Raw genomic sequence first — 26729 nt, 5'->3', positions numbered from 1 at the left:
ATGGGTATAAGTGGCTCTTAAACTCTCCACATCTATCTAAAACTCTTATAATAAGTTAGTTGCATTGGATTAAGACACATTTTAACCCCAGAAACACTAACAAAGCTGTTTGGTGCTTCTCAGCAATGTTTTCTTGGTTTTAGCCTGTTTTGGGACAAAATGGGTATAAGTGGCTTTTAAACTCTCCACATCTATCTAAAACTCTTATAATTAGTTAGTTGCATTGGATTAAGACACATTTTAATTACAAAAACACTAACAAAGCTGTTTAGTGCTTCTAAGCAATGTTTTCTTAATTTTAACCTGTTTTGGGAAAAAATGAGTACGAGTGGCTATTAAACTCTCCACATCCATCTCAAACTCATATAATTAGTCAGTTGCTTTGGATTAAGATACATTTTAATCCCAGAAACACTAACATAGCTGTTTATAGTTTCTAGGCAATGTTTTCTTGGTTTTAGCCTGTTTTGGGACAAAATGGGTATAAGTGGCTTTCAAACTCTCCACATCAATCTCAAACTCTTATAATTAGTCATTTGCATTGGATTAAGACATATTTTAACCCCAGAAACACTAACATAGCTGTTTGGTGCTTCTCAGCAATGTTTTCTTGGTTTTAGCTTTTTTTGGGACAAAATGGGTATAAATGGCTTTTAAACTCTCCACATCAATCTCAAACTCTTATAATTAGTCAGTTGCATTGGATTAAGACACATTTTAACCCTAGAAACACTAACAAAGCTGTTTACAGATTCTAAGCAATGTTTTCTTGATTTTAGCCTATTTTGGGACAAAATGTGTATAAGTGGCTTCTAAACTCTCCACATCCATCTCAAACTCTTATAATTAGTTAGTTGCATTGGATTAAGACACATTTTAACCCTAGAAACACTAACATAGCTGTTTAGAGCTTCTAAGCAATGTTTTCTTGGTTTTAGCCTCTTATGGGACAAAATGGGTATAAGTGGCTTTTAAACTCTCCACATCTATCTAAAACTCTTATAATAAGTTAGTTGCATTGGATTAAGACACATTTTAACCCCAGAAACACTAACAAAGCTGTTTGGTGCTTCTCAGCAATGTTTTCTTGGTTTTAGCCTCTTTTGGGACAAAATGGGTATAAGTGGCTTTTAAACTCTCCACATCAATCTCAAACTCTTATAATTAGTCAGTTGCATTGGATTAAGACACATTTTAACCCTAGAAACTCTAACAAAGCTATTTACAGATTCTAAGCAATGTTTTCTTGATTTTAGCCTGTTTTGGGACAAAATGTGTATAAGTGGCTTCTAAACTCTCCACATCCATCTCAAACTCTTATAATTAGATAATTGCATTGGATTAAGACACATTTTAACCCTAGAAACACTAACATAGCTGTTTAGAGCTTCTAAGCAATGTTTTCTTGGTTTTAGCCTCTTTTGGGACAAAATGGGTATAAGTGGCTCTTAAACTCTCCACATCTATCTAAAACTCTTATAATAAGTTAGTTGCATTGGATTAAGACACATTTTAACCCCAGAAACACTAACAAAGCTGTTTGGTGCTTCTCAGCAATGTTTTCTTGGTTTTAGCCTGTTTTGGGACAAAATGGGTATAAGTGGCTTTTAAACTCTCCACATCTATCTAAAACTCTTATAATTAGTTAGTTGCATTGGATTAAGACACATTTTAACCACAAAAACACTAACAAAGCTGTTTAGTGCTTCTAAACAATGTTTTCTTAATTTTAACCTGTTTTGGGACAAAATGAGTACGAGTGGCTATTAAACTCTCCACATCCATCTCAAACTCATATAATTAGTCAGTTGCTTTGGATTAAGATACATTTTAATCCCAGAAACACTAACATAGCTGTTTATAGCTTCTAGGCAATGTTTTCTTGGTTTTAGCCTGTTTTGGGACAAAATGGATATAAGTGGCTTTTAAACTCTCCACATCAATCTAAAACTCTTATAATTAGTCATTTGCATTGGATTAAGACATATTTTAACCCCAGAAACACTAACATAGCTGTTTGGTGCTTCTCAGCAATGTTTTCTTGGTTTTAGCTATTTTTGGGACAAAATGGGTATAAATGGCTTTTAAACTCTCCACATCAATCTCAAACTCTTATAATTAGTCAGTTGCATTGGATTAAGACACATTTTAACCCTAGAAACACTAACAAAGCTGTTTACAGATTCTAAGCAATGTTTTCTTGATTTTAGCCTATTTTGGGACAAAATGTGTATAAGTGGCTTCTAAACTCTCCACATCCATCTCAAACTCTTATAATTAGTTAGTTGCATTGGATTAAGACACATTTTAACCCTAGAAACACTAACATAGCTGTTTAGAGCTTCTAAGCAATGTTTTCTTGGTTTTAGCCTCTTTTGGGACAAAATGGGTATAAGTGGCTTTTAAACTCTCCACATCCATCTCAAACTCATATAATTAGTCAGTTGCTTTGGATTAAGATACATTTTAATCCCAGAAACACTAACAAAGCTGTTTATAGCTTCTAGGCAATGTTTTCTTGGTTTTAGCCTGTTTTGGGACAAAATGGGTATAAGTGGCTTTTAAACTCTCCACATCAATCTCAAACTCTTATAATTAGTCATTTGCATTGGATTAAGACATATTTTAACCCTAGAAACTCTAACAAAGCTATTTACAGATTCTAAGCAATGTTTTCTTGATTTTACCCTGTTTTGGGACAAAATGTGTATAAGTGGCTTCTAAACTCTCCACATCCATCTCAAACTCTTATAATTAGATAATTGCATTGGATTAAGACACATTTTAACCCTAGAAACACTAACATAGCTGTTTAGAGCATCTAAGCAATGTTTTTTTGGTTTTAGCCTCTTTTGGGACAAAATGGGTATAAGTGGCTCTTAAACTCTCCACATCTATCTAAAACTCTTATAATAAGTTAGTTGCATTGGATTAAGACACATTTTAACCCCAGAAACACTAACAAAGCTGTTTGGTGCTTCTCAGCAATGTTTTCTTGGTTTTAGCCTGTTTTGGGACAAAATGGGTATAAGTGGCTTTTAAACTCTCCACATCTATCTAAAACTCTTATAATTAGTTAGTTGCATTGGATTAAGACACATTTTAACCACAAAAACACTAACAAAGCTGTTTAGTGCTTCTAAACAATGTTTTCTTAATTTTAACCTGTTTTGGGACAAAATGAGTACGAGTGGCTATTAAACTCTCCACATCCATCTCAAACTCATATAATTAGTCAGTTGCTTTGGATTAAGATACATTTTAATCCCAGAAACACTAACATAGCTGTTTATAGCTTCTAGGCAATGTTTTCTTGGTTTTAGCCTGTTTTGGGACAAAATGGATATAAGTGGCTTTTAAACTCTCCACATCAATCTAAAACTCTTATAATTAGTCATTTGCATTGGATTAAGACATATTTTAACCCCAGAAACACTAACATAGCTGTTTGGTGCTTCTCAGCAATGTTTTCTTGGTTTTAGCTATTTTTGGGACAAAATGGGTATAAATGGCTTTTAAACTCTCCACATCAATCTCAAACTCTTATAATTAGTCAGTTGCATTGGATTAAGACACATTTTAACCCTAGAAACACTAACAAAGCTGTTTACAGATTCTAAGCAATGTTTTCTTGATTTTAGCCTATTTTGGGACAAAATGTGTATAAGTGGCTTCTAAACTCTCCACATCCATCTCAAACTCTTATAATTAGTTAGTTGCATTGGATTAAGACACATTTTAACCCTAGAAACACTAACATAGCTGTTTAGAGCTTCTAAGCAATGTTTTCTTGGTTTTAGCCTCTTTTGGGACAAAATGGGTATAAGTGGCTTTTAAACTCTCCACATCCATCTCAAACTCATATAATTAGTCAGTTGCTTTGGATTAAGATACATTTTAATCCCAGAAACACTAACAAAGCTGTTTATAGCTTCTAGGCAATGTTTTCTTGGTTTTAGCCTGTTTTGGGACAAAATGGGTATAAGTGGCTTTTAAACTCTCCACATCAATCTCAAACTCTTATAATTAGTCATTTGCATTGGATTAAGACATATTTTAACCCTAGAAACTCTAACAAAGCTATTTACAGATTCTAAGCAATGTTTTCTTGATTTTACCCTGTTTTGGGACAAAATGTGTATAAGTGGCTTCTAAACTCTCCACATCCATCTCAAACTCTTATAATTAGATAATTGCATTGGATTAAGACACATTTTAACCCTAGAAACACTAACATAGCTGTTTAGAGCTTCTAAGCAATGTTTTCTTGGTTTTAGCCTCTTTTGGGACAAAATGGGTATAAGTGGCTCTTAAACTCTCCACATCTATCTAAAACTCTTATAATAAGTTAGTTGCATTGGATTAAGACACATTTTAACCCCAGAAACACTAACAAAGCTGTTTGGTGCTTCTCAGCAATGTTTTCTTGGTTTTAGCCTGTTTTGGGACAAAATGGGTATAAGTGGCTTTTAAACTCTCCACATCTATCTAAAACTCTTATAATTAGTTAGTTGCATTGGATTAAGACACATTTTAACCACAAAAACACTAACAAAGCTGTTTAGTGCTTCTAAACAATGTTTTCTTAATTTTAACCTGTTTTGGGACAAAATGAGTACGAGTGGCTATTAAACTCTCCACATCCATCTCAAACTCATATAATTAGTCAGTTGCTTTGGATTAAGATACATTTTAATCCCAGAAACACTAACATAGCTGTTTATAGCTTCTAGGCAATGTTTTCTTGGTTTTAGCCTGTTTTGGGACAAAATGGATATAAGTGGCTTTTAAACTCTCCACATCAATCTAAAACTCTTATAATTAGTCATTTGCATTGGATTAAGACATATTTTAACCCCAGAAACACTAACATAGCTGTTTGGTGCTTCTCAGCAATGTTTTCTTGGTTTTAGCTATTTTTGGGACAAAATGGGTATAAATGGCTTTTAAACTCTCCACATCAATCTCAAACTCTTATAATTAGTCAGTTGCATTGGATTAAGACACATTTTAACCCTAGAAACACTAACAAAGCTGTTTACAGATTCTAAGCAATGTTTTCTTGATTTTAGCCTATTTTGGGACAAAATGTGTATAAGTGGCTTCTAAACTCTCCACATCCATCTCAAACTCTTATAATTAGTTAGTTGCATTGGATTAAGACACATTTTAACCCTAGAAACACTAACATAGCTGTTTAGAGCTTCTAAGCAATGTTTTCTTGGTTTTAGCCTCTTTTGGGACAAAATGGGTATAAGTGGCTTTTAAACTCTCCACATCCATCTCAAACTCATATAATTAGTCAGTTGCTTTGGATTAAGATACATTTTAATCCCAGAAACACTAACAAAGCTGTTTATAGCTTCTAGGCAATGTTTTCTTGGTTTTAGCCTGTTTTGGGACAAAATGGGTATAAGTGGCTTTTAAACTCTCCACATCAATCTCAAACTCTTATAATTAGTCATTTGCATTGGATTAAGACATATTTTAACCCTAGAAACTCTAACAAAGCTATTTACAGATTCTAAGCAATGTTTTCTTGATTTTACCCTGTTTTGGGACAAAATGTGTATAAGTGGCTTCTAAACTCTCCACATCCATCTCAAACTCTTATAATTAGATAATTGCATTGGATTAAGACACATTTTAACCCTAGAAACACTAACATAGCTGTTTAGAGCATCTAAGCAATGTTTTTTTGGTTTTAGCCTCTTTTGGGACAAAATGGGTATAAGTGGCTCTTAAACTCTCCACATCTATCTAAAACTCTTATAATAAGTTAGTTGCATTGGATTAAGACACATTTTAACCCCAGAAACACTAACAAAGCTGTTTGGTGCTTCTCAGCAATGTTTTCTTGGTTTTAGCCTGTTTTGGGACAAAATGGGTATAAGTGGCTTTTAAACTCTCCACATCTATCTAAAACTCTTATAATTAGTTAGTTGCATTGGATTAAGACACATTTTAACCACAAAAACACTAACAAAGCTGTTTAGTGCTTCTAAACAATGATTTCTTAATTTTAACCTGTTTTGGGACAAAATGAGTACGAGTGGCTATTAAACTCTCCACATCCATCTCAAACTCATATAATTTGTCAGTTGCTTTGGATTAAGATACATTTTAATCCCAGAAACACTAACATAGCTGTTTATAGCTTCTAGGCAATGTTTTCTTGGTTTTAGCCTGTTTTGGGACAAAATGGATATAAGTGGCTTTTAAACTCTCCACATCAATCTAAAACTCTTATAATTAGTCATTTGCATTGGATTAAGACATATTTTAACCCCAGAAACACTAACATAGCTGTTTGGTGCTTCTCAGCAATGTTTTCTTGGTTTTAGCTTTTTTTTGGACAAAATGGGTATAAATGGCTTTTAAACTCTCCACATCAATCTCAAACTCTTATAATTAGTCAGTTGCATTGGATTAAGACACATTTTAACCCTAGAAACACTAACAAAGCTGTTTACAGATTCTAAGCAATGTTTTCTTGATTTTAGCCTATTTTGGGACAAAATGTGTATAAGTGGCTTCTAAACTCTCCACATCCATCTCAAACTCTTATCATTAGTTAGTTGCATTGGATTAAGACACATTTTAACCCTAGAAACACTAACATAGCTGTTTAGAGCTTCTAAGCAATGTTTTCTTGGTTTTAGCCTCTTTTGGGACAAAATGGGTATAAGTGGCTTTTAAACTCTCCACATCCATCTCAAACTCATATAATTAGTCAGTTGCTTTGGATTAAGATACATTTTAATCCCAGAAACACTAACAAAGCTGTTTATAGCTTCTAGGCAATGTTTTCTTGGTTTTAGCCTGTTTTGGGACAAAATGGGTATAAGTGGCTTTTAAACTCTCCACATCAATCTCAAACTCTTATAATTAGTCATTTGCATTGGATTAAGACATATTTTAACCCCAGAAACACTAACATAGCTGTTTGGTGCTTCTCAGCAATGTTTTCTTGGTTTTAGCCTGTTTTGGGACAAAATGGGTATAAATCAATCTCAAACTCTTATAATTAGTCAGTTGCATTGGATTAAGACACATTTTAACCCTAGAAACACTAACAAAGCTGTTTACAGATTCTAAGCAATTTTTTCTTGATTTTAGCCTGTTTTGGGACAAAATGTGTATAAGTGGCTTCTAACCTCTCCACATCCATCTCAAACTCTTATAATTAGTCAGTTGCTTTGGATTAAGACACATTTTAACCCCAGAAACACTAACATAGCTGTTTAGAGCTTCTAAGCAATGTTTTCTTGGTTTTAGCCTGTTTTGGGACAAAATGGGTATAAGTGGCTTTTAAACTCTCCACATCTATCTAAAACTCTTATAATTAGTTAGTTGCATTGGATTAAGACACATTTTAACCACAGAAACACTAACAAAGATGTGTAGTGCTTCTAAGCAATGTTTTCTTGGTTTTAGCCTTTTTGGGACAAAATGGGTATAAGTGGCTTTTAAACTCTCCACATCAATCTCAAACTCTTATAATTAGTCAGTTGCATTGGATTAAGACACTTTTTAACCCCAGAAACACTTACAAAACTGTTTACAGCTTCTAAGCAATGTTTTCTTGATTTTAGCCTGTTTTGGGACAAAATGTGTATAAGTGGCTTTTAAACTCTACACATCCATCTCAAACTCTTATAGTTAGTCAGTTGCATTGGATTAAGACACATTTTAACCCGAGAAACACTAACATAGCTGTTTAGAGCTTCTAAGCAATGTTTTCTTGGTTTTAGCCTTTTTGGGACAAAATGGGTATAAGTGGCTTTTAAACTCTCCACATGATGTTCATATATTTTACCATGTTTTCCCTTAGTTTATTCACATCTTTTGCATCTTTTTCTATCCATTTTCACCATTATTGTGTAGCTTTAGGACTAATCATGCATTAGAGTGTAGTTGCATTGCATTTGCATCTTTTCATGCATAAACAGGGGATTTTGGAGCTTAAGGAGCATGGAAGCAATGGAGAAGAGATGTGAAGCAATCATGAGGAGGAAACAAGGGAGTTAAGGCTGAAGAACCAAGATCCGGAGTCCAGCTCGACCAAGCACTCGACCGAGTGGGAGATGGACTCGACCGAGTGGAGTTACACAGAAGAAGCCAGCCCGACTTGTCACTCGACCGAGCACTGGTCGAGTTGACCGATTCGTGGACCACTTTGACTTTTCCCATTTTTAGGGCTTCAACTCCCCTTCCTATATAAGGCCTTGTACCTGCAGCCACCAAACAATCTAGATTTTTTAGTCCAGCTTTTCAGATATTCTAAACCTAGTTTTTACCTTTTTAGGAATATTATTCCTTTTGCATTTTTATTTCTTTTTTGGATTTTGTACTTAGAAAAGAAGAATTTCCTCATACTTGTTGGTTGAATAACTTTCTAAGTATTGAGAATCTGAGTTTGATTTCTTCTTTAAAGTTGTAGATCTTTATCTTATCTATCTAATCATGCAAGTTTCAATATTTTCTGGGTTTTTGACTTTGTTCTTCATGTCTTGTTGTGAGTAGTCTTCTTAGGATCTTGAGGATGGGTTAGGATGGATTGATCTTGTGGTATATCTGATTTGATCAAGCTTGATTGTTGTAGATCTCTTCTAGGCTAGATGTTCTTAATGCTGATCCTATATCTGAGAGGGTAGGATCTGATCTCAAGCTTTTTAGCATCACACCAATGTTTAAGAAGCATAGATAAGGCTAGATCTAGAGCTTACCATTAGGCTTGCTAAGAGATTAGAGGTCTTGTTTGGTTTGAGATGTATTGCTTAATGCCTGCTTGTGTAGATTCTTTTCATTGTGAGAGCAAGTCTAGGATTGCATGGGTTTGATTGTCTCTTGACCATGAGAGTGGGAGAGACTTGTCTTGGATTAATATGTCTAGAGGTTAGCTCATAGCATTGCTTGAGATTTGTTGATCAAGTTAGATTACCACAATGATTAGTTTATCCCATGAATCCATCCTCAGGAACCTACTTTGTTTATTGATTTTAAAGTCTCAATCTTGTTATTTGCTTGCTATTTGATCTGTGTTTGCTTTACTCTGTTTTTATTGCATTGCTCTGTTTTCCCGGATTTGTCTAGCTCGACCACTCACTCGACCTACACTCGGTCGAGTGCTGCTCGAGTTCATCCCCAGAACTCTTGTTTATGATTTGTGATTGTCTTGTTTCATTCCTGTTTAATTTCCATTGCATTTACTTAGCATCTAGTTCATTACTTGTCTTGCATTAGTTCATATCTAGAGTTTACAGTTTCTGTTTCTATTCTTAGTTCATAATCATTCTGTTTTATTTGCATCTAGTTCTTAGTTCTTGTAGTTTATTTTCTGCATTTTATCATTATCATCATAGGATTGTTAGTGACAAACATCCTTTCATATTTGTCTTAACTTAGATTCATATGCATATCTTGATTGTTTACAAGCACTCAGACTGGATTGACACCTCTTATACTGCAACTGCATAAGGGAAATTGAAACACCCATCATTCCATTCATATATCATCATTGCATACATCCATCATTCACCACAACCAACAAATAACATGTTTCAATTTGGCGCCGTTGCCTGTTTGAGTTAGTTTTTGTGACATTTAGGATCCATATTAGTCTAAGATTAAGTTCTTTTATACATTCTTGAAGTTTCTGCACTTGAATCTTGTGTTTGGGGTTGAAGTTCCATTTCAGGTACCACTCGACCAGTCACTCGACCACCACTCGATCGAGTAGTGATCGAGCACTTGATCGAGCCAGACCCCGGATCTCTGAAAGCCTCTTTTTCCAGTCGCCCTACCATCCTACTTGAGCCTGTGCTCAGTCGCTTGCTCGGGAAAAATCGTTTGCGTTCGTTGATGCACACAAGGTCCAAAGGAAAGGACAATCTTCTAAGGCATAGTGACAGTATCAACAAGTTGAACAAGGGTTTGAGATCCAAGAAGAAGAGGGTTGTTCAGCAACAACAAGAGGTTCAAGTACCTATGGATCATCAGGATCAAGTTCAGAGACCAAGACATATTGGTGCTGGAGATGCACCCAACACACACAACCAAAGAGCTGGCATTGTGCCACCAACTGTTGCCAACAACAACTTTGAGATCAAGAGTGGATTGATCTCAATGATTCAGGCCAATAAGTTTCATGGATTGCCTATGGAGGATCCACTTGATCATCTTGATGAGTTTGACAGAATCTGTGGTCTTACCAAGATCAATGGAGTAAGTGAAGATGGTTTCAAGCTGAGGTTGTTCTCTTTCTCTCTTGGGGACAAGGCTCATTTATGGGAGAAGACTCTGCCCACTGGTGCTATCACTACTTGGGACCAATGTAAGAAGGCTTTCTTGGCCAAATTCTTCTCCAATGCTAGGACTGCTAGATTGAGAAATGAGATCTCTGGATTTGCTCAAAGGAACAATGAGAGCTTTTGTGAAGCTTGGGAGAGATTCAAGGGCTACCAGACTCAATGCCCTCATCATGGTTTCAGTATGGAGTCATTGTTGAGCACATTGTATAGAGGAGTGCTTCCCAAGTTCAGAATGCTTCTTGACACAGCCTCCAATGGAAACTTCCTCAACAAGCATGTAGATGAAGGCTGGGGGTTAGTAGAGAATCTTGCTCAGTCAGATGGCAATTATAATGAAGATTATGATAGGACCATAAGGAGTTCCTCAACTGATCAAGAGGACAAGTACAAGAAGGATTTGAAGATGGTCAATGAGAAACTTGACAAGATACTCCTCAGCCAGTCCAAATCCATTCACTTCATTGGTGAAGAAGAAGCTCCAGTTCAAGAGGGGGAGAATGAGTTTGCTGAGCTTTGCTATATGCAAAACCAAGGTGGATTCAAGGGCTACAATCAAGGTGGTTTCAAGAACAACAACCTATCTTATAGGAGCACCAATGTGGCTAATCCACAAGATCAAGTCTACCCTCCTCAACAGCCTCAACAGCCTCAAGGGTTCCAACACTATATTCCCAAACAACAGCAGCAGGTGTTCCAGCCCCAGTTGTGTCCCCCACCAGGGTTTCAGACTAACCAAGGCCAAGGACAAGACTTAAGAGCTATGATGCAACAATTGTTGATTGGACAAACACAAGGAAAGATTGAGGCAACAAACAGATTTGATGAGTTGAATAGGAGGATATCAGATGTTTACAGTGACCTCCATGCCAAGTTTGATACACTTACTTCCAGGATTGTGACTTTGGAGAATCAACTAGCTAATGCCCCAAATAACAATGACAAGGCCAATATGCACTCTATAGAATCTGCCCATGCTATCAATCTACGCAGTGGTAGGGTTCTACCAACAAGAGAGGGAGCTTTGCCAGACACTGAGGAAAGTGGTGATCAAGAGGGGGAGGGTTTTCAACAAAAAGAAACTCAGAATGAAAATGCCATCGAGCTCGACCCACCACTCGACCACACACTCGACCGTGTGGGTGATCGAGCACCCGATCGAGCAACCTCTCAAGAAAAACCCAAGCCAGTTGCTGCCAAAGAAAAAAAAGTCCGGTTCATTCCTCCTCCTTACAAGCCTCCACTACCTTTCCCAGGAAGATTTAAGAAGCAGATGGTTGAGAAATACAAGGCATTGTTTGACAAACAAGTTAGGGAAATTGAGCTTAGAATGCCTCTAATAGATGCATTTGTGATGATTCCTCCTTACCAGAAATTTTTGAAAGATGCTGTGATGGAGAGGATCAAAGAAGTTCAAGGGATGGTGATTCTTAGCCAAGAGTGCAGTGCCATCATCACCAAGCAAGTGAATCCTCAAAAGCTAAGGGATCCTGGCTCCTTTACCCTACCTTGTTCCATAGGCCCTATAACTTTCAACAGATGCCTATGTGATTTGGGAGCCTCAGTAAGCCTAATGCCTCTATCAGTTGCTAAGCGCCTAGGGTTTACAAGGTATAAGCCATGCAATATATCCTTGATCTTGGCTGATAGATCAATAAGATTACCACATGGTGTTTTGGAGGACCTACCAGTTAGAGTTGGAGAAGTAGAAGTCCCAACAGACTTTATAGTCCTGGAAATGGATGAAGAACCAAAGGATCCTCTGATACTAGGGAGACCTTTCCTAGCTACAGCAGGAGCAATAATTGATGTGAGACAAGGGAAGATTGATCTTAACTTGGGAGAGGACTTCAAAATGACATTTGACATTGTGGAGGCCATGAAGAAACCAACCATTGGAGGGCAAGTCTTTTGGACTGAAGAGATGGATAAACTATCAGAGGAATTGATGGAGGAACTAGCAGAACCAGACCACCTTAGGACTGTTTTAACCAAAAGTGGGGAGGAAGGATTCATTCATCAAGAAACTAGAGCATATGAGGAGATATTGGACTCCTGTAGAAAATCTGACCACCCAGAGGTTTTTGAGGGATTACCAGCACAAAGAGAGGAAGTCTGGTCAGTTCAAATAGCAACTTCGGACAGCTCGACCATCAACTCGAGCAGGCACTCGACCGAGCACCAGAGCCACTCGACCGAGTGCACCACCGAGCCCTACACAAATGATTGGTCCGAACTAAAGGCACCAAAAGTAGAGCTCAAACCTCTCCCATCTGGGCTAAGGTACGTTTTTCTAGGTAAGAACTCTACTTATCCTGTGATAGTAAATGCTTAGTTGAGTGAAAATGAACTTGAATTGCTAGTTGTAGAGCTAAGGAAGTATAGGAAAGCAATTGGTTATACCTTAGATGACATTCAAGGGCTTTCACCCAGTCTTTGCATGCATAGGATCCATCTTGAAAATGAATCCTACTCTAGTGTTGAACCTCAAAGAAGATTAAACCCCAACCTAAAGGAAGTAGTTAAAAAAGAAATCCTTAAGTTGCTTGATGCTGGTGTAATCTATCCTATCTCTGATAGTACTTGGGTTTCACCAGTTCATTGTGTTCCAAAGAAGGGAGGAATAACTGTGGTAAAGAATGATCAAGATGAATTAATTCCCACTAGGACCATTACAGGGCATAGAATGTGTATTGACTATAGGAAGCTTAATTCAGCCACTAGGAAAGATCATTTCCCCCTTCCTTTCATTGATCAAATGTTGGAAAGATTAGCTAATCACACTCACTACTGTTTCTTGGATGGATATTCTGGATTTTTCCAAATTCCTATTCATCCCAATGATCAAGAGAAGACAACATTCACATGTCCATATGGTACTTTTGCTTATAGAAGGATGCCATTTGGATTATGTAATGCTCCAGCAACTTTTCAAAGATGCATGATGTCTATCTTCTCTGATCTAATTGAGGATGTTGTGGAAGTTTTTATGGATGACTTCTCTGTCTATGGAGACTCCTTTCCTTCTTGTCTTGCTAATTTATGCAGGGTCTTAAAGAGATGTGAGGAGACAAATCTTGTTTTGAACTGGGAAAAGTGTCACTTCATGGTTGAAGAAGGGATAGTTCTTGGCCATAAGATTTCAGAAAAAGGGATTGAGGTTGATAAGGCAAAGATTGAAGTCATGGTTCAACTCCAACCACCAAAAACAGTCAAGGATATAAGAAGCTTTCTTGGGCATGCTGGGTTTTATAGGAGGTTCATCAAGGATTTCTCAAAGATAGCTAGGCCATTGACAAGGTTGCTATGTAAGGAGACTGAGTTCAACTTTGATGAAGATTGCTTGAAGGCTTTCAAGGAGATCAAAGCTGCTTTGATCTCAGCTCCAATAGTCCAAGCTCCAAACTGGGATCTTCCATTTGAGATTATGTGTGATGCTTCAGACTTTGCAGTAGGAGCAGTCCTAGGTCAGAAAAAAGATAAGAGGCTGCATGTGATTCACTATGCAAGTAGAACCTTGGATGAATGAAACATGGTTTATTGTGTGTGGTGTGATGAAAGTGAATGAGTGTGTGCAATGGTATGATATGATGGGTGTTTCAATTCCCCTTATGCAGTTGCAGTATAAGGGGTGTCAATCCAGTCTGAGTGCTTGTGAACAATCAAGACATGCATATGAATCTAAGTTAAGACAAATATGAAAGGATGTTTGTCACTAACAATCCTATGATGATAATGATAAAATGCAGAAAATAAACTACAAGAGCTAAGAACTAGATGCAAATAAAACAGAATGATTATGAACTAAGAACAGAAACAGAAACTGTAAACACTAGATAAGAACTAATGCAAGACAAGTGATGAACTAGATGCTAAGTGAATGCAATGGAAATTAAACAGAAATGAAACAAGACAAACACAGATCATAAACAAGAGTTCTGGAGATGAACTCGAGCAGCACTCGACCGAGTGTAGGTCGAGTGAGTGGTCGAGCTAGACGAATCCGGAAAAACAGAGCAATGCAATAAAAACAGAGTAAAGATAACACAGATCAAACAGCAGGCAAATAACAAGATTAAGACTTTAAAATCAATAAACAAAGAAGGCTCCTGAGGATGGATTCATGGGATAAACTAACCATTGTGGTAATCTAACTTGATCAACAAATCTCAAGCAATGCTATGAGCTAACCTCTAGACATATTAATCTAAGACAAGTCTCTCCCACTCTCATGGTCAAGAGACAATCAAACCTATGCAATCCTAGACTTGCTCTCACAATGAAAAGAATCTACACAAGCAGGCATTAAGCAATACATCTCAAACCAAACAAGACCTCTAATCTCTTAGCAAGCCTAATGGTAAGCTCTAGATCTAGCCTTATGTATGCTTCTTAAACATTGGTGTGATGCTAAAAAGCTTGAGATCAAATCCTACCCTCTCAGATATAGGATCAGCATTAAGAACATCTAGCCTAGAAGAGATCTACAACAATCAAGCTTGATCAAATCAGATATACCACAAGATCAATCTATCCTAACCCATCCTCAAGATCCTAAGAAGACTACTCACAACAAGACATGATCAAACAAATCATAAACCCAGAAATCATTGAAACTTGCATGATTAGATAGATAAGATTAAGATCTACAACTTTAATGAAGAAATCAAACTCATATTCTCAATACTTAGAGAGTTATTCAACCAACAAGTATGAGGAAATTCTTCTTTTCCAAGTACAAGATCAAAAAAGAAAATAAAAAGCAAAAGGAATAAAATTCCTTAAAAGGCAAAAACTAGGTTTAAAATATCTGAAAAGCTGACTAAAAATCTAGATTAAAACTTGGTTCAGGTGGCTGCAGTACAAGTCCTTATATAGTGGGGAAGGTGGAAGCCCTAAAAATGGGAAAAGTCAAAGTGGTCCACGCATCGGTCAACTCGACCAGTGCTCGGTCGAGCTGGGGGTCGAGCTGGCTTCTCTTGTGCAACTCCACACGGTCGAGTCCATCTCCCACTCGGTCGAGTGCTTGGTCGAGCTGGACTCCGGATTCCTTGTTCTTCAGCCTTAACTCCCTTGTTTCCTCTTCATGATTGCTTCACATCTCTTCTCCATTGCTTCCATGCTCCTTAAGCTCCAAAATCACCTGTTTATGCATGAAAAGATGCAAATGCAATGCAACTACACTATAATGCATGATTAGTCCTAAAGCTACACAATAGTGGTGAGAATGGATAGAAAAAGATACAAAAGATGTGAATAAACTAAGGGAAACATGGTAAAATATATGAACATCAACACCCCCAAACTTAGTCTTTGCTTGCCCTCAAGCAAATAAACAAGACATAAGAAGGTAAGTGAGGTTTAAAAGTGGGATCTCAGTTCCTAAAGCTTGCAAATAGACCATCTAGAATCAATGTCCAAGTTACTAGTACTAGGATGCAAGGTGAAGAGCTATACTTAAAAACTTTAGACAAGCACATCACAACCTTTACTGATTTGAGCCTTAGATATTCACATGCATTCAAATCAACCATTTCCTTTAACATTCATTAATCAAGAACATGAATCAATTCTATGCAATGCTTAAACTCATTTGGCTTGGTAATAAAGGGTTTTAGAGACAATGATGGTCTCTTTTCAGAGTGGGGCTTGTCAATATCAAGGTTCTCTCATTAAAAATGGATTGAGCTTTAGAAGAATGCTAAAGGTAAGAACACCTAAACTCATACAAGAATAAAACCTTGTCTACCCAAAGGCACCCAAAGTGTTTATCCTAACAATCTAAACCCAAATGATCCTAGTGCTACCCTTTGACTTCTTCTTTTCTCTTTAACCCTTTTCTCTTTTGGTTTTCAAGTCTTAGGAGAGGTTTCTTACTTGATCTTTCTAGTGGGATGGGGGATTCTTATTGATTGCTATGGTTCTATTTTCTTCTTATTCTTAAGACATTTAAGCTTTTTGCTAAACTGCTCTTTGCTTTCTTTTCTTTTTCTTTTGACTAGAACCATCTTAGATAACATTTTCTTACTTCCCATCCTTTCACTAGACATTAGCTTTCACTTAAACACATTCCTCTCCTAAAGACTCTACCCTTTTTCTTTCTCTTTTTTTTTTCTTTTCTTTTTATAACAGCCAAGTCCCAAACCCAACAAGTGAACCACCTAGTCCTATCTAGTTTGAAAAATGCAAACTAGAACTACACAAGGTCTTACTCTTGTCAGTTCAAACCTAACACTTTCTACCAAGCTCAATCCCAAAAAGGCCTCACACACACAAGAATAAACATGGCTTGAAAGAAGGTTTTGGTTTAGGGGTAGGGAAACTGATTTAAAAGTGAAATCAGCTACTTGGATCAACAAGAGTGGTAAAAAGGAGAAAGATGATCCAAATATGTATGTAGTATCCATGAGTTTAAAGCAATGCATACAATGATAATTAAAAGTCAATATTAGGTTCTTATAGATAGGAAATGGAATCAAATCACAACATGCTTCAATTTAGACCAAATGCAATGCAGGAATTCAAGGCTTGGTTCAGTCTTATGCTTCTAACCACTCAACTAGCATCAAAGTACTAATAACTTGGGCATTGATCCTAGTCTAGTGAATAAAGCAAGCTAACAAGGAAATACTCATCATAGATCCCTAATGCAAATATTATACAATTCTACATGAAACATGCTAAACAAGATCCTAATATGCAATGCAAACTACATGAACACTCTTTTTTTATGAAGATTTTTTCAAAATTTTTCAAATTTTTATGGTTTTTCTATGCCTTAGATGCTAATGCAAGTGCTAACATGATGATGATAAAAATTTGAAATAAGAACACAAAACACAACATCAAATGCTATCTAGAACCCTCCCCCAAACTTAAATCACACAGTCCCTTGTGTGAAAAAGTTGTGAGAGGTTTCAAGATTTAAACACAACACAACATCAAATGCAATGGTATAAACAATGGTAAGGTGATGATGGTACCTTAGGGATTGTGGAAGAAGTTGTCCACATCCATCTGCATGCTATCATAGGAGTAGTTGGGATCAGGCTGGTTGCTTGGAGAAGGACTTTGGGGCAGCTCGACTATAGAGATCGACCGGGACTCGGTCGAGTGCATGTCCGAGTGGGGGGGTCGAGCTGGACCGCGAATCTCCATAACTTGTCCCTAACTCTTCTATTCAGACTCCTTTACTTCTCTGATTATGAAAATACTAAAGCAAAAATCAAAAATACCAAAATTCTAGGCAATATGTACAGAGATACCTTAGGGACTTCCTCCCTAGTGAGCTTGTTTAGAGTCACTAAGCTTGACTTCTATGATTCTTCAGGCTTGAGGGGCAACTTTGAGAAGCATTGAGCACTTCTCATGTGTCTCCTTCTCTCCTAAATACTTCTTAACCCTCTGACCATTGACTGTGAACTCACTACCATCCTTGTTGAGAAGTGTGACAGCTCCATAAGGTAAAATCTCTTTTATCTCAAAAGGACCTCCCCATCTACTTTTCAACTTCCCAGGGAATAACTTGAGTTTTGAATTGTAAAGCAGAGCTTGGTCTCCAGGCTTAAGGTCCTTGATGAGAATCTTCTTATCATGGAAGGCCTTGGTCCTCTCCTTGTAGATTTTGGAGTTTTCATAAGCTTCCAATCTGATCTCCTCAAGTTCATGCAGATCAAGGCTTCTCTTAACTTGTGCTGTCTCAAGATCCAAGTTCAGGAGTTTGATTGCCCATAGAGCCTTGTACTCAACTTCAACTGGAAGGTGGCAAGACTTTCCATACACAAGCTGGAATGGGGTTCTTCCTATAGGAGTTTTAAAAGCTGTTCTATAAGCCCAAAGTGTCTCATCAAGTTTACTAGACCAATCCTTTCTTGTTGCTCCTACTATCCTTGATAGAATGGCCTTGATCTGTTTGTTTGACACCTCAACTTGCCCACTTGTCTGAGGGTGATAGGCTGTAGACACCTTATGCTTAACTCCATACTTCCTTAGCATTCCTTCAAAGATCTTATTGATGAAGTGTGATCCTCCATCACTTATCACAACTCTTGGGATTCCAAACCTTGGGAAGATTATGTTCTTGAAAAGCTTGAGTACTACCTTGTGATCATTAGTGGGACTAGCAATGGCTTCTACCCACTTGGAAACATAGTCTACTGCTACTAATATGTAAGCATTCCCATTTGAAGGTGGATTAAAGGGTCCCATGAAATCAATTCCCCACACATCAAATATCTCAACTTCAAGAATTGGATTTTGAGGCATCTCATTCCTTCTTGTGATGTTCCCCATCCTTTGGCAAGCATCACATTTTGTGATGAACTTGTGGGTGTCTTTGAACAATGTGGGCCACCATAGGCCAGCTTGTAAGACCTTTTGGGCAGTCTTGAAAGTTGCAAAATGGCCTCCATAAGCAGAACCATGGCAATGTTCTAACACTCCCTCAACTTCACTCTCTGCTATGCATCTTCTAAACAATCCATCTGATCCCTTCTTGTATAAGTAAGGTTCATCCCAATAGTATCCATTGATGTCCTTGAGGAGTTTCTTCTTCCTATAGGAGTCCATGTCTGTTGGGACTTCTTCACACACTTTGTAATTGACTATATCAGCATACCAAGGCAGATCCTCACTCTCAAGTGCCAACCACTCCTCCATCTGCTCCTGCTCGATCGGATCACCAAACTCACACGGTCGAGTGAGTGCTCGAGTGGGTGGTCGAGCTGGCTGCCGGGTTGTTCCAAGTAACATCAGTTTCTCCTCAGGCATTGAGTCATCAATTGGAATCTCCTCCTCTATCCTCATTCTTGACAAATGGTCTGCAACTCCATTTTCTATCCCTTTCTTATCAACTATTTCCATGTCAAATTCTTGGAGAAGCAAAATCCATCTCAACAACCTTGGTTTTGTATCCTTCTTTGAGTAGATGTGCCTCAAAGCAGCATGATCAGTGTACACAATCACCTTGGACCCTACTAAGTAGCTTCTGAACTTTTCAAAGGCAAATACCACTGCTAAGAGCTCTTTCTCTGTTGTTGAATATCTCCCTTGAGTTTCATCCAAAGTTCTGCTTGCATAGTGAATCACATGCAGCCTCTTATCTTTTTTCTGACCTAGGACTGCTCCTACTGCAAAGTCTGAAGCATCACACATAATCTCAAATGGAAGATCCCAGTTTGGAGCTTGGACTATTGGAGCTTAGATCAAGGCAGCTTTGATCTCCTTGAAAGCCTTTAAGCAATCCTCATCAAAGTTGAACTCAGTCTCCTTACATAGCAACCTTGTCAATGGCCTAGCTATCTTTGAGAAATCCTTGATGAACCTCCTATAAAACCCAGCATGCCCAAGGAAGCTCCTTATGTCCTTAACTGTTTTTGGTGGTTGGAGTTGAACCATGACTTCAATCTTTGCCTTATCAACCTCAATCCCCTTTTCTGAAATTTTATGGCCAAGAACTATTCTTCAACCATGAAGTGACACTTCTCCCAGTTCAAAACAAGATTTGTCTCCTCACATCTCTTTAAGACCCTGCATAAATTAGCAAGACAAGAAGGAAAGGAGTCTCTATAGACAGAGAAGTCATCCATAAAAACTTCCACAGCATCCTCAATTAGATCAGAGAAGATAGACATCATGCATCTTTGAAAAGTTGCTGGAGCATTACATAGTCCAAATGGCATCCTTCTATAAGCAAAAGTACCATATGGACATGTGAATGTTGTCTTCTCTTGATCATTGGGATGAATAGGAATTTGGAAAAATCCAGAATATCCATCCAAGAAACAGTAGTGAGTGTGATTAGCTAATCTTTCCAACATTTGATCAATGAAAGGAAGAGGGAAATGATCTTTCCTAGTGGCTGAATAAAGCTTCCTATAGTCAATATACATTCTATGCCCTGTAATGGTCCTAGTGGGAATTAATTCATCTTGATCATTCTTTACCACAGTTATTCCTCCCTTTTTTGGAACACAATGGACTGGTGAAACCCAAGTACTATCAGAGATAGGATAGATTACACCAGCATCAAGCAACTTAAGGATTTCTTTTTTAACTACTTCCTTTAGGTTGGGGTTTAATCTTCTTTGAGGTTCAATACTAGAGTAGGATTCATTTTCAAGATGGATCCTATGCATGCAAAGACTAGGTGAAAGGCCTTGAATGTCATCCAAGGTATAACCAATTGCTTTCCTATACTTCCTTAGCTCTACAACTAGCAATTCAAGTTCATTCTCACTCAACTTAGCATTTACTATCACAGGATAAGTAGAGTTCTTACCTAGAAAAACGTACCTTAGCCCAGATGGGAGAGGTTTGAGCTCTACTTTTGGTGCCTTTAGTTCGGACCAATCATTTGTGTAGGGCTCAGTGGTGCACTCGGTCGAGTGGATCTGGTGCTCGGTCGAGTGTGTGCTCGAGTTGATGGTCGAGCTGTCCGAAGTTGCTATTTGAACTGACCAGACTTCCTCTCTTTGTGCTGGTAACCCCTCAAAAACTTCTGGGTGGTCAGATTTTCTACAAGAGTCCAATATCTCCTCATATGCTTTAGTTTCTTGATGAATGAATCCTTCCTCCCCACTTTTGGTTAAAACAGTTCTAAGGTGATCTTGTTCTACTAGTTCCTCTATCAATTCCTCTGATAGTTTATCCATCTCTTCAGTCCAATAGACTTGCCCTCCAATGGTTGGTTTCTTCATGGCTTCAACAATGTCAAATGTCATTTTTAAGTCATCTCCTAAGTTGAGATCAATCTTCCCTTCTCTCACATCAATTATTGCTCCTGCTGTGGCAAGGAAAGGTCTTCCCAAAATCAAGGGATCTTTTGGCTCCTCATCCATTTCCAAGACTACAAAGTCTGTTGGGACTTCTACTGCTCCAATTCTAACAGGTAGATCTTCCAAAACACCATGTGGTAGTCTTATTGATCTATCAGCTAAGATCAAAGATATATTGCATGGTTTATATCTTGTAAATCCAAGTCGCTTTGCAACTGTCAAAGGCATGAGGCTCACTGAGGCTCCCAAATCACAAAGGCATCTGTTGAAAGTCAAAGGTCCTATTGAGCAAGGTATAGTGAAGGAGCCTGGATCTCTCAACTTTTGAGGGTTCACTTGTTTTTGGATTATAGCACTACACTCATGGCTAAGATGCACCATCCCCTGAACTTCTTTGATTCTTTCCATCACAGCATCTTTCAAGAACTTCTGGTAAGGAGGAATCATCACAAAAGCATCAATCAAGGGCATCCTAAGCTCAATCTCTCTAACTTGTTTGTCAAACAATGCTTTATACTTGTCAACCATTTGCTTCTTAAACCTTCCTGGGAAGGGCAAAGGAGGCTTGTAAGGAGGGGGAATGTACTTAGCAGGCTTTTCCTTAGAGGTAGATGGCTTAGATGTTTCCTGAGCAGGTGCTCGATCAGGTGCTCGATCATGCACACGGTCGGGTGCCTGATCGAGTGTGTGGTCGAGCTGAACACTAGTGTTATCCTGAGTCCCTTTTTGTTGAAAATCCTCCCCATCTTGTTCCACACTGTCCTCAGTGTTTTGCAAAGCGCCCTTTTGGTCTTGTAAAACTCTTCCACTGCGCAAATTAATGGCATGAGCACTTTCTATAGACTGCATAATAGCTTTTCCCTTGTTGTTCTCTTGCTTAGAGGCAGAGGTTTGTTGACCCTCTAGTGTTGCAATCCTTGAAGTAAGTGTGTCAAACTTTTCATGTAGGTCACTGTAAAGATCTGTTATCCTCCTGTTCAACTCAGCAAATCTATTGGCTTCCTCTATCTTCCCTTGTGTTTGACCAATCAACAGCTGCTGAATCATAGCTCTAAGGTCTTGTTCTTGGCCTTGGTTAGTCTGAAACCCTGGTGGGGGACACAACTGGGGCTGGAACACCTGCTGCTGTTGTTTGGGGATATAGTTTTGGAACCCTTGAGGCTGTTGAGGCTGTTGAGGAGGGTAGACTTGATCTTGTGGATTAGCCACATTGGTGCTCCTATAAGATAGGTTGTTGTTCTTGAAACCACCTTGATTGTAGCCCTTGAATCCACCTTGGTTTTGCATGTAGCAAAGCTCAGCAAACTCATTCTCCCCCTCTTGAACTGGAGCTTCTTCTTCACCAATGAAGTGAATAGATTTGGACTGGCTAAGGAGTATCTTGTCAAGTTTCTCATTGACCATCTTCAGATCCTTCTTGTACTTGTCCTCTTGATCAGTTGAGGAACTCCTTATGGTCCTATCATAATCTTCACTATAATTGCCATCTGACTGAGCAAGATTCTCTACTAACTCCCAGCCTTCATCCACATGCTTGTTGAGGAAGTTTCCATTGGAGGCTGTGTCAAGAAGCATTCTGAACTTGGGAAGCACTCCTCTATACAATGTGCTCAACAATGACTCCATACTGAAACCATGATGAGGGCATTGAGTCTGGTAGCCCTTGAATCTCTCCCAAGCTTCACAAAAGCTCTCATTGTTCCTTTGAGCAAATCCAGAGATCTCATTCCTCAGCCTTGCTGTCCTAGCATTGGAGAAGAATTTTGCCAAGAAGGCCTTCTTACATTGGTCCCAAGTAGTGATAGCACCAGTGGGCAGAGTCTTCTCCCATAAATGAGCCTTGTCCCCAAGAGAGAAAGGGAACAACCTCAGCTTGAAACCATCTTCACTTACTCCATTGATCTTAGTAAGACCACAAATTCTGTCAAACTCATCAAGATGATCAAGTGGATCCTCCATAGGCAATCCATGAAACTTATTGGCCTGAATCATTGAAATCAATCCACTCTTGATCTCAAAGTTGTTATTGGCAACTGTTGGTGGTACAATGCCAGCTCTTTGGTTGTGTGTGTTGGGTGCATCCCCAGCACCAATATGTCTTGGTCTCTGAACCTGATCTTGCTGATCCATAGCTACTTGAATCTCTTGTTGTTGCTGAACAACTCTCTTCTTCTTGGTGTAAGACTTTGTAGAATAAAGAAGAGAATCAAGAGATTGGAGATAGGTTTCGGTAGACAAAGAGAATGAGGAAGAAGAAAAGATTAGGTTTTTCTTATTCCATAAGAAGCGATAATACAAGGTGGCTATGAGCCTATTTAAGGAAACACAAACTAGGGCTACACCCTTGACCGAGACACACAAGTGGGATAGGGACATTAGGAGAGAGACACACTACATCCCAAGGTGAAAGCGACAGCCCATCCTTACCAAACATGTGACTATTTCCTTCCCTTCTCTCTAACGGTTATAATGTGCTTCTCGATCCTTCTAGTGGGCTTCAGGCCTCCTCTCCATTCCTTATCACAAGAAGACTCGGCCATTTCACCACACTTGTACGGACAGCCCATATTCAACACTTGTACGGACGGCCATGGCTGCCTTAGGCTTATTCTTTTGATCAATACTCCCCCTCAAGCTTAGCCTAATGAAATGGCTAAGCTTGGAACCCGTGAAGCAGCACCTCATTAAAAACCTTGACTTAGAAAACCTCATGGGACAAAACCAAGTCAAGGGAAAAAGAGTGTGCTGTCCACGGATTAGAGAAGCTTGATCATGGCCGTGTAATGTCTACAAGTCCAAGTTTGCTATAGATGTGATCACAAACCTTGGAGCTTGCAGACTTGGTGAAGATGTCAGCTAGCTGATCTTGACTCCTTGTGTGGCATGGTAACACCACTCCTTCTTCAATCTTCTCTCTCACCTTGTGGCAATCGCTTTCTATGTGCTTGGTCCTCTCATGAAAGACCGAGTTTGTGGCAATGTGGATGGCCGCTTCATTGTCGCAGTGCATGGTCATGGGCTGCTTTGTCTCGATGCCTAAGTCCTTGAGTAGTCCCTTCAGCCATGTCATCTCGTTAGTGAGCTTCCTCATAGCTCTATACTCGGCCTCGGCGCTAGAGCATGAAACCACCTTTTGTTTCTTAGACCTCCATGTAACCATGTTGCCTCCAACGAACGTGCAGTACCCAGTAGCGGATCTTCTATCCAGCATGTCGCCATTGTAATCCGCATCACAGTAGCCAACGATCTCGGTGTTGTCATTCTTGCCCATCCAAATACCTTGACCCGGACTGCCCTTGAGATAGCTTAGGATCCTCTCGACTTGACTCCATTGGTACTTGCTTGGTGCCTTCATATGTTGGCTAACCTGATTCACAGCGTAACATATGTCAGGTCGTGTGATAGTAAGGTATATTAGCTTACCTACAAGCCGGCGGTAGCGTGTGACGTCTAAGAATGGCTCGTCCATTGGTTCCTTAGGTCGGCCTTCTTTTGCCCGTAAGCTCTCCCCCTTTCGCTTGAGCTGGTAGTCTTCATCAAGTGGCGTAGCGACCGGAGACACACCAAGCTTGCCAGTCTCCTCTAACAAGTCAAGAGTGTACTTGCGTTGTGAGAGGAAGAGTCCTTCCGGTGAGCGACAAATTTCAATACCAAGAAAGTATTTGAGTTCCCCAAGGTCCTTGATGTCAAATGCCGACTTGAGGGAGTCCTTGGTGTCCTGGATGGCCTCCTTATCATCACCAGTCACGATGATGTCGTCGACGTATATGAGCACCACCACCCAACCAATAGAGGTGCGACGTGTGAAGAGAGTATGATCAGCCTCCGATCGCTTAAAACCATAAGTCTTGAGAGTAGAGCTTAGTTTGTGGTACCAAGCTCGTGGGGACTGCTTAAGGCCATAGATGGCCTTACGTAGCCTCAAGACTTTTCCGGGTGTAACCAAGTCTTCAAGGCCGGGAGGAGGCGTCATGTACACTTCTTCATCAAGTTCACCTTGAAGAAAGGCGTTCTTCACATCCATCTGCCATAAGTCCCATGATAGGTTGACAGCAAGAGACAGCACAACCCGAACCGTATGGAGCTTGGCCACGGGTGCAAAGGTGTTCGTGTAGTCCGCACCATAGGTTTGGGTGAAGCCACGGGCCACTAACCGGGCTTTATGCCGTTCAATGTCACCATTGCTCAAATACTTTATGGTGAACACCCATTTGGAGCTAACTGCCCGCTTGCCTTGAGGAAGATCCGATTCGTCCCACGTATGATTCCGGATCATGGCACCGGTTTCATCCTTGACCGCATCTAACCAAACCTGATGCTCCTTGGCTTCATCATATGTCTGCGGGATCCAATTGGCGTCAACTTGGCCGAAGAAAGCTTGGTGATCAGCAGGTAACAGCTCAAGGGAACAAACGGACTGAATGGGATGAGCGACGGCTTGACTGTTGTAATATACACGCTTGTTCTTCCAAGTGGAGGGATCAGATCGAGGTCTGGTGCTCCAACGCAGGACTGGTGCAGGAGGTGGATCCATACTAGGCAACTCCGTGGACGTACCGTCCGTAAGAACCGTCTCCGTGTTTTCCTCGGTAGAAGCCGCTGCCGGAGCATGTGTGTCCGGTGTAGGGCCAGGAACAGGAACACCGGCTATAGGTAGGCCAGACTCAAGGGACACACTATCTTGGGCTGAAACATTGTTATTCGTATCTCCTTGGTCAGACCCACCGTTGGTAGGAGTTTGGCGTAGCATTGGCTGCACGACACCCGTTGGTGGAGACGGGTTGCCAAGGTGATCAAGAACGAACCTTAGACTTGAAGCTCGGTCATTAGGTGAGTGAGAGAGGTCTTTAAGGTTGTTCCAGTCCTTCTTGTCATAGTAGCCCACATTCTCTAGGAACCGGACATCTCGGGAGACATATAGACGACTTGTGGCCGGATCATAACATTTGTACCCCTTTTGTGTGGTAGAGTAGCCAATGAACATGCACTTTGTACTCTTGGCATCCAGCTTACTCCTTTGTTCTCCTGGTACTAACACAAAACAAACACAACCAAAAACGCGTAAGTGATCAAGGGATGGTTTAAATTTGTTTAGTACTTCAAATGGAGATAAGTCATGAAGAACTCTGGTTGGTGTCCGGTTGATGAGATAGCATGCAGTCATCACAGCATCACCCCAATATCGTTTGGGAACACTAGAGTGGAACATGATTGCCCGCGCCACTTCCATGAGATGCCGGTTCTTTCTCTCGGCCACACCATTTTGTTGTGGCGTGTAGGGACAACTAGTTTGATGGAGAATGCCATGCTTGGAGAGATGTTCTTTGAACTTGCAACTTGTGTATTCTCCACCATTATCAGACCTAAGAACCTTAAGTTTTGCATTAAAATGATTAGTCACATAGTTTTGAAAGTTGACAAAGGCATCAAACACTCTATCTTTAGAAGGCAATAAGGTAATCCAAGTATATTTTGATTTTTCATCAATAAAAGTCACAAAATACTTATTATTATCTCTAGATAGGCATGGTGATGTCCAAACATCTGAGTGAACTAAATCAAAACAATTTTCATAAATAGTAGTTGACTTAGGAAAGATAGACTTGCAATGTTTTCCAAGAATACAAGGTTCACAAGTAGAATT

General features: G+C 39.3%; 1 protein-coding gene and 2 non-coding genes across 3 annotated transcripts; 1 reads left to right on the top strand and 2 right to left on the bottom strand.

Annotated features, from left to right (window-relative positions):
- Nucleotides 1–10383: 10383 nt before the first annotated feature.
- Nucleotides 10384–10490, bottom strand: LOC147944465 (small nucleolar RNA R71). Its single transcript, XR_015558844.1, has one exon. It is a non-coding gene; the product is annotated as a small nucleolar RNA R71 (small nucleolar RNA).
- A 7146-nt stretch (nucleotides 10491–17636) lies between these two features.
- LOC147944464 (uncharacterized) lies at nucleotides 17637–18518 on the bottom strand. Its single transcript, XM_087512602.1, has 2 exons — nucleotides 18244–18518; nucleotides 17637–18135 (listed from the first exon to the last, which is right to left on the bottom strand). The coding sequence occupies exons 1-2, from the start codon at nucleotides 18516–18518 to the stop codon at nucleotides 17637–17639; spliced, it is 774 nt and encodes a 257-aa protein (XP_087368728.1).
- A 4197-nt stretch (nucleotides 18519–22715) lies between these two features.
- LOC147944463 (small nucleolar RNA R71) lies at nucleotides 22716–22822 on the top strand. The gene has a single exon (XR_015558842.1). It is a non-coding gene; the product is annotated as a small nucleolar RNA R71 (small nucleolar RNA).
- Nucleotides 22823–26729: the final 3907 nt, after the last annotated feature.

The sequence above is a fragment of the Camelina sativa genome, chromosome 5 (assembly GCF_030686135.1).
Source record: "Camelina sativa cultivar CO46 ecotype springtype chromosome 5, ASM3068613v1".
Classification (NCBI taxonomy): Eukaryota; Viridiplantae; Streptophyta; class Magnoliopsida; order Brassicales; family Brassicaceae; genus Camelina; species Camelina sativa.
This window is presented reverse-complemented; position numbering and strand designations above follow the sequence as displayed.

What these genes read in the sequence shown, in the direction of transcription:
- LOC147944464 (XM_087512602.1), bottom strand. Translation starts at nt 18,518, where the DNA reads ATGGGACCCTTTAATCCACCTTCAAATGGGAATGCTTACATATTAGTA. An exon ending in TATCACCCTCAGACAAGTGG is followed by an intron (nt 18,136 to 18,243) that starts GCAAGTTGAGGT and finishes TTGGGCTTATAG; the next exon opens with AACAGCTTTTAAAACTCCTA.